We start from the raw sequence: 15730 nt of genomic DNA, 5'->3' as shown, positions 1-15730 counted from the left end.
GTGAAAATATTTAAGACGGTTGAAATTGTATATACGATGCTGCGTCTAATGTGGATAATGTATTTTTTCCATATATTTTTGATTTACCTAACTTTAATCGCGAGCGGAACCGATTATTTCTTGTAAAACTTGTATTTTAATATCGGACATATGCTTCCACATTCTATATCTAAGATTTAAGAATTTCCGGGAAGAAGAGATCCGTCGATCCTAGTTTTACTGTAACCTTTTTTTAACTTAATTGACTGTAAATAAGTGTTCCAGATTTGTCTTAATTGTGAAATATAAGAGAAACAGCGGGTTGTTAATGAAAAATCAGCAGGTTAAGGGTTATTATAGTTAGCTCTAATAATATGTCATGCGAAAATAAACCGATCTTAAAATAGCGTGCGTACGAACCTCTCTTTACATCAGTAAAACGAGAAAGAGAGAGAAGAAAGAGAAGGAAAGCAGACGCAATCCTACAAAGTTACTAGGGGAAGTGCAACGCCTTTTCGACATTTTCTCGAGGCTAACCGGCGAGAGAGTAAAGCTCGAAGAAGTCTGAAAAGATGAGAATCAAGAATCAAAGGTGTAAGCGAGTACCTGTGAATAAAGGTACTACTATTTTATACGGGAAACCATTTGCCTATGTTGTAAGATCGGTGGTGCGTGACGAAAGATGCGACCATTGCCTACGAAGGTAAAAAATGTTTTATCAGATATATATACATACACATATATATATATCTACATAAAAAGATAATCTTGATAGAATCGTCTTGTCCTATCGTTCCTTCAATCCCAGCCTTATTTACGTTTTATTGTTATAATTGATTGTTGAACTTTATTCTTTATGATGTTGCTAATTTATCGGGATTTATCAATTCGTAACAAAATTATTATATTTGTATAATATTTTATACATATATATATAAAATTTAATAGTTTTTTACTAATAACAATTGGCATATCTCTTGTAATTTATTGAATATTGTTATCGAAATGTTAAAAAAGACGATTGTCCCTTTATTACATATTGTGAACACTTCTGTAATTTTTATACAGAATTATATATAATGTACATTAAATGGCAAATTATTTCAATCTGAATTTTATACATATATATGCGCACATATTTTATATTAATATAAAAACTATTTACAAACTTCACTGATGTTGCAAAAGTTTAGCATTAAATATAAGATAAAAGCTCAAAACGGTAAATGCTTTTTATCAGCCCATAATTTCTAATGAATTATATCAATAGTTTATTAAGAATTTAGACTCATTTTTCATTATATACACTTTTTATATTTTTCAATTTTCTATGTTTGCCATGTTCGAAAATATAATTTTATTTCGCAATATTTGAAAATATAATTTTTATTTATGCCAAAACTAATTTATAAAATGTATAGATGGAATTTAAACATTCAAACTTAAAATTTTTTTCCAAAATAAAAATATAAGAGTATATAACGTGCATCAAAAATTTTCGGAACGAAGAAGAAAGAAAAAAATTATCAGATCTTCATGTTTCATATTTTTAGAATAATTTTAATCTTCATTATTATTTGTAACAATATTTAGATAATGTATGCCTGACTTTTAAGTATTCATTCGAAATATTTGAATTAATTTTTAAAATGATAAATATTTTATCATAAAAGATAAAGTTATTAAATATAAAAGTTTATACACATATATTTTTTTTATATTTAGATAATGTAAAAATATAAGGTATATATATTTTTTTTAATAATGTAAAAAAAATGTACTTTTAAAAATTTATTTTTACAAATTTTTAATTTAACAACTATTTCCAGTAATTCATATATACATACACACGTATGTATATATATAAATTGCCTAATTAAAAACAGCTGTTACATTACAAATTTGTAGAAATAAATTTCTAGAAGTGTACATTTCTATTTTTATATTATCTAAAGATAAAAATATCTTGTTATAATTTAAATTCGTTTGAATTATATAAGATGTCACAAATATACTGAAGGAAAATGTAACAAGTTAGAAGTTTGAGGTTATGAACAATACCGGTGTTTATTCGTCGAACAAAAACAAGTAGGCTAGGTTAGATCATATTTTAAAATCTTCACATAATCAGAATAGAAAGATCAAATATTTTATAAATGTAATTTATATCTTCGTTTTCAAAATGAATTCCAACAGAATAAAAAAGGGAACGACAATCTTTACTGGTAGACCGTTTGTTTTTACTCTTAACTCGAAACATAGGACTACTCGATGTGACAATTGTTTGAAGAGGTATAAATAAACTATATACTAAATATTTAAAATATTAAAAAAAAATATTAAACTATATACTAAATATTTAAAACAGCATATAAAATTGCAATATTATATCTGATGGTTTTCTGTTACATTATTTTAATTTAAGTATTTTGGATTGAATTAGTTTTATATATCCCTTAGTGAAAATTTTTTTTTAGAATTCTTCAAATAATTTTTCAGAATTTATTTTTAATAAATTTCAGAATTCTCTCTTTAGAACATCTATATAATTTTACATCATTTAAAAAATTTCTTAGATTTTTATATAAATTAGAACACACTTCAGAAATAATTAGAACTAGGAAAGACTATTTTTTCTTGATTTCTTCATATAAATATGTGAATATTTTGAAATATTTTAAGACTACTAAGGTTTCTCATTTTATTATTTCTAAAGAAAATTTATAAAATTTGAACAAGTTTAAAATATTTTTTATAAAAATATGAAAACAAATTTTCATATTTTTAAGAATGTTGCATCAGAGATAAAGCAAATTATTGTACACGTAAATGCATTTGATACACATTATATATTGCTTTAAGTACTATTGCTATCATGATTTATTATTGCAGTGGGAAATTGTTAAAGTGCTCGAGTTGTCAGTACGTGTATTATTGTGACCGCAATTGTCAGAAAGAATCGTGGCCGATTCATAAGACAGAATGTACACGTTTGAAAAAGGTGTCGCCGAAAGTATTGCCAGATGCGGCTCGACTTATGGCACGTATCATTCTCAAACTCAATCAAGGTGGAGCTGAGGAAGTGGGCTATTACACTGAGAAAAACTTTAGAAGATTCAAGGACCTAATGTCTCGTAAATATTTTTTTTTCTTTTTAAAAAGAAGATATTTTAAGAAAAAAATCTATAAATATATATAATCAATTTGTATCTCTGAATTGTAGATTATTCAGACATAAAAGTGGATGTTAAGCGAATGGAACATTTCACCATGTTATATGGAGTTTTATCTCAGTTTCTCGATGAGACATTTATGCCTAATATTGCAGAGCTGATGGGTATTTATGGCAGGATATGTACTAACTCTTTCAACATACTGGATATCAATATGAATACCATCGGAGTTGGCATTTATCTGGGAGCATCTGTGATAGATCATAGTTGTAAACCTAATGCGGTTGTTGTTTTTGAAGGAACTACCATTATTGTTAGAACATTAACAGACCTTTCTTCTTTGGATTGGTCGCAGGCAAGTATTGATAAAGTTAATTCCAATAGTTGAAAAACATTTCATTTTCTTATTCTATAGCTCTCAAAAGTTTGATTCTATTGATAATTCTCAATCATTAAAACAATAGTTAGATATATTTTACATTTCGGTATTTGTGTAATTTTATTTTGCACAGATAAGAATATCCTACGTGGATTTACTCAATTCTAATAAGGATAGGCGCGAAGAATTGCACAGTTCGTATTACTTTTGGTGTGATTGCGAAAGATGTAAGAAAGAGGAACCAATGGCCGAAGTGGCTGCGTGTCCAAACTTATCATGCAACTCACTGTGTTCGATTGAAGCTGACGAATGCGAGAAGTGTAACACGGAAATATCTGTAGAATTTAAAGAGACATTTCGGGAAGTCGTCGATTTTACTGCTCATCACTTGGAAAAAATGAAAACTATGGCTTGTATCCTTTTGATATTTACATGAAGAAACTTATATTTTTTTTTATTTAATAGATATATGGAATTTTTGAACAATGCATTTATTCTGTACGATACAATTTTTCCTTAATATTTTTTCTTATTAATGACAATAGATCTTGATGTTAGTAAGATATGTTTGAAGAAGCAAAAGGGTATAATGCATAAATTTAATATACAACATGTTCGTACTCTAGAAATGGCTCATATCGCGGCTATGAATCTGAAGTGTTGGGAAGATGCGGAGTTTTATGGCAAGGAACTTGTGCCAGGATACTTGTGAGTGATTGTTCATTTAACCTGTAGATACTATTATAAAATACAGATAATATTATAAAATAATTCATAATACACTTTTTTATTATTTTTTATTTTAAATGAATAATTCTAGTTGAGGACGTCATTGCTCGCTTTTCAGATTGTATTACGGGGAAATACATCCTTTGACAGGACTGCTGTATCTCACGATAGGAAAGATACAGTTGCACTTGGAAAAACCGAAAGAAGCACTCCAAGCACTAACTAAAGCAAATACGGTGCTGACGATAACGCATGGTGATAAACACTCTATAATGGAAGAAGAATTGAGACCTTTGCTTTATCAAGCTGATATGGAGTCGAATAGCGCGTAATGATCTTAAATTTTTTGTAATTTTTATAGTAATAAATTATTGTTTAAACACGGCGTTTTTTAATTTTTAATATATCCTAATTATAATTTTTTTTCGAACATAAGAATTTTAGCATATTAATAGTATTAATATATTTATTAAGATAACAATTATTTTGTATTTCTTTGTATTATTCTATTGTTCATAATATCGTATCCATGATTTGATTAGAAAATTAGAATAATTTATAAAATAAAAATACGAAAACTTTTTGAAGATGGAACAATTGATACATAAATCAAACTCGTCAAAATAATGAAATGAAATCTTTACGTTTTGGGAGGCAAGGGGGAAGGTTGAAATAAAATAAATGTAAGATCCAGTTTTTAGCAATCTAAAGAGAAAGATTATTCAAAACGAAAGGACGTAGCTTGGAGATAAAATTTGTTTTATTATCACGTAAGGAATCTATTGGCGATCGATATTTTTTATGAATGGCACGTCGAGAGTGCGGAACAGTCGGCGCTGCCAACTTTGGGACATCGAGAGAGAAAGAAACAGCTGCTTCTGCTGCTACTGGCTGTTACATATGACAGCTGTCTTACAGTGCGTTCAACGACGAGAGATCCGGCTTCGTTTCATGAGGCTTGGATCGTGTTAACGTCGAGTGGTAAGTGCAATTTCACACGAATGTTTTACGAATCCTCAGGATGATCCTGATCATTCGTATACCGCGCGAATTATCGAATTTTCCTGATGATCGGATCGTGAAAAAAATTCAATTTGGGTTAGAGATTTGGATTTCATTCAATCTTGTTTGCAAGGATGCGTGAGCTTTAAGTACTTCGATGCTTATATTCCATCTGTTCCACTAGAATACGGTACATCTCCCAGTAACGGATGTGGATAGTACTTGTCATTGCTACATAATAATCATCACATAGAGCAATTAAGTTATTTACCACCGTTATCACTAGCAATATGTTTTTAGCTCGTAAACTACAAAGTGTCCTCCAATAATCGCGTCGATGATGAGAATTATACAGCCTTTGTGTTTTTTTCAAGAAACGATATATTTATTATTTTATAAATATTTTGTAAGTATTTTTATGTTATTTTTGCTTACATACACTTTTTGCTTTATTTTAATATATTTTCTACAGGTATTTGCAGTTAACTTTCCTTTTTAAGCATCAAAGTTATTTCTTGAACTGATGCTTTTTTGAGGAATCGCATGATGTTTTCTGCCATTAAAAGATTAGCCGGTAAATCCGATGGAATCAGCAATGCGTCTCCCAGACCAGCCCATCAATCCATGCCAACGAATCTTCAGAGGAAGTTTGCTAAAGGCGTACAATATAACAGTAAGTGCATGTATATGCTTTATGTGTAGATAACGAAGTAGAACACCAGTTGTAATGCAATCTTTACACATTATTTTTAGTGAAAATAATAATAAAAGGAGACAGGAATGTAGGAAAGACATGTTTATTCCATAGACTGCAGGGGCAAAAGTTTATCGAAGAGTATATACCCACGGAAGAAATACAGGTGGCTAGTATACAGTGGAATTACAAAGCCACCGACGACGTGGTCAAAGTGGAGGTATGGGATGTCGTAGATCGTGGTAGACGCCGGCGGAAATTAGAGGGTCTAAAAATGGACAATACTCCGGCTAATGCAGAAAACATTATTGAGGAACCTGCTCTAGATGCTGAGTTTCTCGACGTTTACAAGGGTACCAATGGTGTTATCATTGTGATGGACATTACGAAGAACTGGACATTTGATTATGTCCAACGTGAGCTACCGAAGATACCTAGCCACATACCTGTCATTGTCCTCGGTAACCACTGCGACATGTCGCATCACAGAACCGTCACTGCGGATCACGTGACATACTTCATAGATTCACTACACGAGAGAATAGCACAAGTAATTGAAATGATTGTTAATATTATAATTGTGTGTCTCATTATTAATGAATATTTCTCCAGTAGTAAATTAAAAAAAAAGTTATCATGTCCAGTAAGAATTGAAGTTATCATTTTTTAATTTCTAAAATTAAGAAATTCTATATCTTGTTTTTCTTAATATTAACAAAATTATTAAAACATGAAATCATTATACTTTAATAAAAATTTTGCTTGAAAGAATATTGAGTTTTTCCGTAGATATAAAGAATTAAAGATGTAAAGAATTAAAGTTTTGGAAAGAAAATTCACATTTTATTTATTTTATTACTTTATTAATAAATTTTACTAACCATTTTGAAAAAAATTCATTCACTTGTGTGTTTATATCGAACAATATATATTCATAACTCAATACCGACTAAAAGACTTCACTTAATTTTAAAGTTAAATGAATTGTTGCAGGTGAGATACGCAGAGTCATCGATGCGAAATGGCTTCGGCCTAAAATTATTACACAAATTTTTTAATTTACCATTTCTGCAACTGCAACGCGAGACACTATTAAAGCAACTCGAGACCAATGAAGAGGAGACGCGTTTGACCATCCAGGAATTGGATCTCTTCCAAGACAGCGACGACGCTGATTACAACAAATTCCTAGACAATCTCGTGAATCGTAGAAGAGCACTTGCCGACTCAGTGTCCGCTAGCAATCTAGTCGCAAACATTGTTCCGTCGTCTATGAGTAATTATCACCTTACATCTTCCAATACAAATTCCATCGGAGAAGTCAAAAGGTCGGCCTCGATGCCTGGTCCTATCGGAGGTGGAACTCCAATACCAGTGAAAAATTTAGACATAAAACCGAGGAAAGAAAGCTTTACGGCGAGCACATTGGATAATATAGTTAATTCCACAAAAACATCACAAATTACATCATCTATTTCACAAAATTCCACTGTTAAAATAGAAACGGTTAAACCGGCTGAATCTGCCAATAACAATGGCGAGAGAAGAGATTCACTCAATCGATCATCATCACTCATGTCCAAGATCTTTGGTCATAAGAAGGAAGATGAGACAGATGGGAAACTGCCAAATATTAAAAATGTTAATTTGAACGCACCGTTGACTAGTGTTGAAGACTTTGTGCCGGATGGAATGCTGGACAAATCGTTTTTGGAAGGCTGCAGTTTGAGCCCTAATTCCCTTACCCCGGAGCCGGATCCTGCACCAGCTCAGGAAGAGGCAGAATCGGAGAGGTAAGCAAAAAGTTTTTTAAAAAGCTCTACTATTTCTAGAAAATATAAATTAGAGAAATATAAATTAGAAAATAATGTATATAATTTAAATTTTAGTTTACAAAATTACTTTTTGTTCAATTTTATTTTAGTTGGAGATGTTAAATTATTATCAAGCATTTCTATCAATATTAAAAAAAACTTGCATAAATTACCATTGCTTTCTTAAAATAAAATCTTTAGTTCTATTGTATTTATCTTTTTTATCTTTGTGCATATTAATAGTTATTTTTATCCTAGTTTTCGTATGTAATTCTCTATATTTTTTCAATATATTATAAATATAATCAATACTGTTACTAAGAATTGTATTTTTTCTATTTTACAATTGCAATTACAATCAGTATTAATATATTTTAAAAACTATATTATCACAATATAATTTTTTACAGTGACATGGAGACTGGTAATCCTTTGGTAGCCGGTTATGAGGATGACTTGTCATCCATCGAAGAAGTAGCTTCTCCTATACAGCTAAAATTAGCAGAGAATCCGCTATCCAAACAAAAACACAAATTAGAAACGTTATCAGGTCCAGAAATAAATATCGAGCAGCCAAAACAAGTCACAAAAAGCAACTCCGTTTCTTCAATAGAACAAGAGCTGCAGATCTCCAATGAATATGAATCAAACGAGCAATCAGACATAAACTCGGATGCTTTTGATAGTTGGTTGCGACGGGATTCCAAATGGCGACAAAGTCCTGAAGGAGGTGAAGACGTGAGTAGTACTAGTACAAGAAAGGATAGATTGGAATTGAGCGATAAAAGTCTGGATGTTAGTATGACAAGTTCTAATGTTCATCTGGAGTTGCTCGATGATACTAGTGTGCGCCACGTAAGCTCCAATGCTAGTAGTCCAGTAATGAAAGAAAAAAAGAAACATAAAGAGAAGGTAATTATTTTCAACAATAATTTATGAAAGAAGATTTTTGGTTGGTCTACAGAGGGTTTTTTCGATTCTTCAATTGATTTTGAGTTATGGACTTATTATTTATTTTTTAAATCGATTTTAGGGGGATGAAAAGGAGAAAAGGAAAAAGAAGAAGTCAAAAGACAAAGATAAGGATAGGGAGAAAACTGAGAAGACCGAAAAAAAGAAAAAACGTTCATCGCATCGATCCAAGGACGAGAATCGAGAGCGAGACGAGCTTGAAGAATTTTTGAACGGCTCGGTCACGAGAATTGGCGTTGATGTGGCCTACGAGGCAATTTAGCATTCATTATTTAGCATAATGTTAGGAAATATTCTCGGTAACATTTATTAAAAACGCCACGCATCTTCCAGAAAGACTTCGCTCTCTTCTATGTAATGTATGTTACGTTTTCCCGAAAGCGGAAGAATAAGATTATTTTTTGCGAAAAAGAAATAATATGTTTCGAATCGCGGTATTAACTTGCGATACTCGTTTTCCTCCAAACGGACAGTGAGACGTCCGTTTTGGGACCGCTTTGACCCGTATTTCAGCCGGGCTTGGCATCTCAGTCTGCCACGAAATTGTGATTTTACGAGGAATACGTTTCATCGATCAACTATGCACTTATTTATATTGCATTCCTCATGTTGGATGTTTGACGATTTTTCACGTACATTTGGAAAACCGTACGTGATAAGTTTGTTGCGTGAATGGATACAATAGGCGAATATTCTTTTACGTTGTATGTAATATGATGACTATGTAACATTATAACGGCATACTTACGGCATTATTTATTATACTTTCCATTTTTAATATTTGTGTTCACTTATAGTAAGATTTATATGTATATTTATCGTTGATATCATTTATAAATTTTCTCTTTAGCTTAAAATATATGCGCTCTGTCCTTGTTGAATATAATTCTTTTAAAGAAGTTATATAAATGTTACGTTATTGTTGTATTTTTCATAACGGTGTATAGCATTGTATGTACCATGCAGCTTCATGTTAATAAATGTATATAAAACAAAATGTCTTATTTCTATAGTGGAGTTAAGTAATCTGCAGTTTTGAAAAATACTTTGTGTTCTAAAAAAATGTTGCTAATTTAATTTCAACCAGTTTTTCTCGAAAAACATCGGAACTGCCTTTTTCAGATAATAGTCCAGAGAGAAATCTCTAAATGGCTGAGAGTAGATGCCTGTGTTTTTAAATGAAATCTGTATTGACGCTTCTGTGTGCAAAGAATTATTGGGTTGTCCAGAAAGTTCGTGTTAACCTATATAATTTATACCTATATAATTTAATAAATGTATACTAAAATTTAAATTTTCTGCGTTTAAATTTTTCTTCAACATTGGCACGAACTTTCCGGACAACCCAATACATAGCCATAGATATTTTCGACGAATGACATTGTTCTTTTTTATGAATTTCTAAGAGGCCTTCTACCATTCTCATTAATTACAATCGATAGTCTTCTTTCTTTTTTATCTTTCAGCAAGTTGAGTTTTTATCAAAATAGCATTAAAGACATCATTTTGATAACAAATAATTATAATGTCAAATTGCTAGATTTTTCTTTTTTTTAAATATAATACATAAAATGTACATTACAATAAAATCACATATTTCCTGGCAATTATAACATGACAAAAACAAATTAGCTTGGAAAAGCTTTCATCACCAGTGGAAGGCCTCTGTCGATTCTAAAGCGGACCTCTTTTCTTGGAACTTGTTATCATATTATATTTGTTGAAAAATCAGAAAAATATAACTCGTTAACTACAGATATTAATATATATTTTTATAACATATATAAGATATTTCAAAATCATTGGCGAATTTTTTTTTAAAGCAATCAATTCTTGAAATATATTTCTCACGTATTTAATATCGCGTACAAATATTAATATAGTTTAGTAATATATAAGAATTATTGAATACCTTGTTGACAAATTCCAATGATACTTTCGAGTCGTTTTTCTTGAATTAAATTAATGAGTTCTAATCGAATTTTGCTCTACCTTCCGAAAAAATTAAATTATTCGGTTTTGAAAAAAAAATCATGCGACTCTCGAAATCGGAATAACAGTTGTAGCCCTCCTCCGTGCAATGCAACACGACGTACAGCAGGCGGCTGTAGCTCCAAGTTGGAGATATCGCAAATCGCAAGTTTGCAATAATTAGCAAAACGCGGGCGCGCGATTTATATAGAGCGCATTCAAGCCGGACAAAGCTGCTAAGCTCGCCGAGCAATTGAATGCGATTATGAATGCGAGTTGGATCTATAAGTAACAACCAATCATATTCATTTGCAAGCAAACTAGCCTTCTTTATCGAACGCGCCCGAAACTTGGCGATGCTTCGCTGCGATTGTTGCGATCATTGAATTCGAACGCTCATTGGAGAATAGATTAGTTTTCGGATAGAGTATATAAATAAATCTTGAACATTTTTTTTTCGGAAGTTAAGTGTTGTTTCTGGAAAAAGGCTTATATTCAGAACGCGCTTTATGATATTATTGCATATTTAGCGTTAACGCCGTTAACATATGGTTTACATTACTCCAATGATATGGGTGCAGTCACAATAGAAGAAATTAGCTAGAAATAAAGATTTCAACCTATCAGAAATCGGATACACCGGAATACACGGTTTCTGATAGATTGGAATCATTATTCTTTATTCTTAATTCCTTATTCTTTCTATTGTGATCACTCTAACCTCTAATGTACTTTGTGGATTGTGAATTTGTATATAATAAGATAAATTAAAGAATGTAAACAAAAATATATATTATAAAAACAATATTAAATTGTGAAATTATATAAATTAATCTTAGTTACAGTTATAAAAATTTAAAAATTATGTAAGTGTAATTTGTAATATAATAATAAATTTTGTAATAGAACTGCAAATTTCAATATAGAAAAATAAGTAATTATTTATAAAAATAAATGTAATTTTAAGATGCACCTTAATTAATTATTATTTTTTATTCTTTACAGATGTACATTTAACGATTCTTGTTACATCAATAATAGAACATATATTTATTCCATGAACAGAAATTACCAGTAAAAAGCTTAATTTTTTTATCAGGAAATCCTGCAAGTGATATATTAATAACATTGGTAGTAAAAGTGCAAACATTAAATAAAAATATGATTATCCAGGAAGAGGATCATATGTATTGAGCAAATTGATGAAATTAAATTTTGTATTTATAACAAGGCATTATTTCCTAAGCAAAATGCCTTACTATGCAGTAGCCAGGGGTCGAAAACCTGGAATTTATGCTACATGGTAAGGAAATCAATTTAACTAATAAATCAGAAAAAAGAAATTAGAGTTTGTATATTTGCTAAACAAATTAAATAGATTTGTGGTTTATTTTGAGCTTATATAAGAATCTGTTTAAAAAAAAATTAAATAAAAGTTTTTCTATTTTTAACAGGGATGAATGCAGTGCTCAGGTTCTTAAATTTCCTGGATCAATATACAAAAAATTTGCAACAGAAAGTGAGGCTCGAAACTTCATAAAGGAGCGTTCTTCTTCAACTGAGGGAACAAATTCTAAGAGCCTTGTTTCATCGAAAATTGTAAAATCTGCAAGGTAAATATTAACTCTTCTGGTAGTATGAAATTTTTGATTATGATTTACATCCTGAGTTGTTGAGGTCCATAACATAGATTTTTTTATTGATTTAAACTATATAAAAATCTGAAAAAAATTTTTATATATTTTTTAAATCTTTAACATCGTTTTTATCGTAATAGAAATAAAATTATAAAAAACATAATATTGGTTAAAAGTGCATAACTTTATATGAGTGAGAATGAAAAAAAATCTTTTTGAGTTACAATACTTTAGGGTAGTATTTAAAAAAAATACAATGATGTTGATTTAAAACGTTAAATTATTTAAGTACCTTTATGAATAAAAAAGAATCTCAAATTCTTTGGGAAAAAAATAATAAAATGATAGCGAACTCCATTATTTAATTTCTTAAAATTTCCACAATCAAAAAAATCGACTGTCTTAAAAAATCTTGCATTGCTGATAGAGAGTTAATAATAATTCCTGTTTAACATAATAAAGAGATATTGCGAAGTTAATGAAACTCTGAAATCGTATTACAATATATCATTTAAAGCTAATATTTTATGTAGATCTCAAACCTTGCCGAAACAATTGTTTACACTTGGTGGTAAGCAGTCTGCAATAATTCAGACAAAATTATCATCAATTTCAAAGAGGACTTTATCTACAAGTGACGATAGTAATGAACACCCAAACAAAAAGAGAAAAATAACTGACATTTCAAACAATTGCCTTAGATTAGCTCAGTGTCTTAACCAGGTTTGAAATTAATAATATATCAATAACTTCTCAAAAACTAAAACTGATCAACTCTATTATTTATAATTTTTTAATTTTAATATCAAAGCGCATAATTTATAATTTTATCAATTTTTTATTTTATAATTGAATAATTGATCTAGCTGATGTATTATAGTTGATTAGTATGGTCTGAGAATTTCATATATTGATAAATAAATAAAAATAAATAAAATAAATAAAAATAAATAAAAAATATTATACTGCAAAATTATATTTCATAAATTTGGATTGTATAGGATGACAAAGTGGATTTTATCATGGATGAAGATGGCTATGTGAATGTTTTTACGGATGGCGCATGCAGTTCAAACGGATATAAGAATGCACGAGCCGGTATCGGTGTTTGGTTTCAAGACAATCATCCCTTGTATATTTTATTTTTCAGTCTTGTCCATTGTCTACTAAAACTCAATGAATCTGCGCGTAATATAGATATAATTTTCGTAGAAATATATCTGAACCGGTAAATGGACGACCTACTAACAACATGGCAGAAATCCAAGCTGTTACAGTAGCTATGAGACAGGCGAAAAAGGTAGGAATCAAGAAGTTGAAAATCAACACTGATTCTAAATTTCTCATCTCTTGCATTACACAATGGATGCCAGTGTGGAAGAAAAGAGGATGGAAAACTGTAGATAACAAGCCAGTTATAAATAAAACAGAATTATTAGAAATGGAGAAAGAATTAGAGAACTTGACTGTTGCTTGGGTAAGCAATTTTTTATTTAATATATATATATATATATATATATAATATTTACAATTAATATAAATACTATTGTGAAAGACATTCAATCTTCTAGAATCATGTGAATGGACATGCAGGAATTCATGGTAATGAAATGGCAGACAAACTGGCAAGAGAAGGCTGCCTGCGATATAAAAACTAAGTTGAATAAAAGATGTAAAGTACAAGTACTTCTTATAAATTATATCTTAGATTATTTGTTTTATTTTTGCATACATAAACTTTTCTATAGAAAATATTATGAAGTATTTATTGTACATTGAAATATAATTAACTTTTGTTATAATATATAATAAATCTGATCTATAATTCATTCTTTCTTTTTTTAATGAGTTTTACTATTATAAAAATAATACAATCAGACACAAAATATGATTAAAATTGTAGAGTATATTATACTTTTGCGCATATAAACAGAAATTGCTATCACAAAAATGGTTACAATATATATGACTAAATCATACTTAATGACAAAAATGACTAATTCTTGTCAAATAAAATATGAGAAATACGAATGGATAAATTATATTTTCCATACTATAAATTATTTCTAGAAAAATACATTGCTATTTTTATATTTCTATCTACATAAATACATTCTTTATTGCGATGTAATTGTTAAAGTTACCAATTACCAAATCAGTAAACTAACATACAAGATCATTGTTTCATAGATGAGACAGAAGCTTGCGCATTCTCGTTTATTGTTTGTTGGTTCAGCGATTTCGACGATCTCGTCGATATTTGTTTAAGAAGGGTATAAATATCCTCTGGAGATACTCGTAATGCCAATAATTCCAATACAATTCTGTAAACAGAGAAAATTGTGATAAAACCGTGCAGAGAGGTTATGTCCGTGGGCGAAATTCCACTTTTGATAACTCTCGACAAATGTCTCACCGAAAAACTCCGGGTCCCGTGGAGATTCCCGTTATTTCGGCCAATTCAATTAATTCTTGTTGATGCGATTGTGAAAATGCCATTTTTCGCGAAAATCATCGACCGAACGGATCCACAGACTTTTGGATTTACCGCGCGAAGTTATTCGCAGCAAGCTCGAGATTTTAGATAATTCAGATCTGACAATCGTCGCAATTGTAGTTTTTTTTGTCAAAGTCAGTGAATCACAGCAATCTCAACCAACCAGATGTTACCATCGGCCTAGTGAATTTATCTAATTAAATTTAGTGGAAAAACTTCAAATTAGAAAATGTGTAATAAATCAGCCAATTAGCGACGTAGGATTAGCTCCATCCCAAATTTTCCATTTCCCATTCTCTGCCAATGAAATTTCTCGAATAGTCACATGATAGGATCGTCGAGAGGAATCATGGATTCAAATTTTCTATACATAGCGTTCTATATGCATCGTTCGCTAATAAAAAAAAGGCCAATAATCATTCATCATTTTCGACATTTCGTACGACTTTTTGTATTGAACGAATGTTGTTAAGTAGCATAGGGCTGAAAGTTTTAAAATTACTACGCTAATTGCTGACATTGCAAATAATCAAATAAGTTTTGATGACATTTTTGCTTGCAAAAAGATTATAGATCTCGGATAATGATTTTCGGTTTATCGAACAGGCGAGGATTTGTTGCTTCATTGCGTCATTTTTTTATTACTTCATCATATCTCTTACAATTGGAACATACAAATGTAAAAATATTATATGTAGAATTATTGATCAATATTAATTATGAAGTTATTAATTAACGCAATCATGATGTTGAGGACAGAAATGGATATTTTGTTGAAGAACACATACATGGCCTGTTATTTTTGATTGAACTTTTGTACCAGTTCATTTTCCTCTCCAAGAGGAAAGAAAAGGAAGAAAGATGAACTGGTGCAAAGTTCAGC

General features: G+C 30.2%; 3 protein-coding genes across 3 annotated transcripts; all 3 read left to right on the top strand.

Moving 5' to 3' along the window:
* Positions 1-551: 551 nt before the first annotated feature.
* LOC105619629 (histone-lysine N-methyltransferase SMYD3) lies at positions 552-4640 on the top strand. The gene is made up of 6 exons (XM_012201150.1): positions 552-682; positions 2872-3113; positions 3203-3507; positions 3665-3944; positions 4077-4239; positions 4379-4640. The coding sequence occupies exons 1-6, from the start codon at positions 552-554 to the stop codon at positions 4590-4592; spliced, it is 1335 nt and encodes a 444-aa protein (XP_012056540.1). The 3' UTR covers positions 4593-4640.
* A 1168-nt stretch (positions 4641-5808) lies between these two features.
* LOC105619628 (rab-like protein 6) lies at positions 5809-9004 on the top strand. The gene is made up of 5 exons (XM_012201149.1): positions 5809-5935; positions 6016-6506; positions 6950-7749; positions 8181-8682; positions 8804-9004. Exons 1-5 carry the CDS (start codon positions 5809-5811, stop codon positions 9002-9004), a joined length of 2121 nt encoding a protein of 706 aa, XP_012056539.1.
* A 2911-nt stretch (positions 9005-11915) lies between these two features.
* Positions 11916-14179, top strand: LOC105619627 (ribonuclease H1-like). Its single transcript, XM_012201148.1, has 6 exons — positions 11916-12016; positions 12168-12326; positions 12884-13073; positions 13352-13482; positions 13563-13827; positions 13922-14179. Exons 1-6 carry the CDS (start codon positions 11916-11918, stop codon positions 14006-14008), a joined length of 933 nt encoding a protein of 310 aa, XP_012056538.1. The 3' UTR covers positions 14009-14179.
* Positions 14180-15730: the final 1551 nt, after the last annotated feature.

This window comes from Atta cephalotes, assembly GCF_000143395.1.
Source record: "Atta cephalotes unplaced genomic scaffold scaffold00022, whole genome shotgun sequence".
NCBI classification, from domain to species: domain Eukaryota; kingdom Metazoa; phylum Arthropoda; class Insecta; order Hymenoptera; family Formicidae; genus Atta; species Atta cephalotes.
This window is presented reverse-complemented; position numbering and strand designations above follow the sequence as displayed.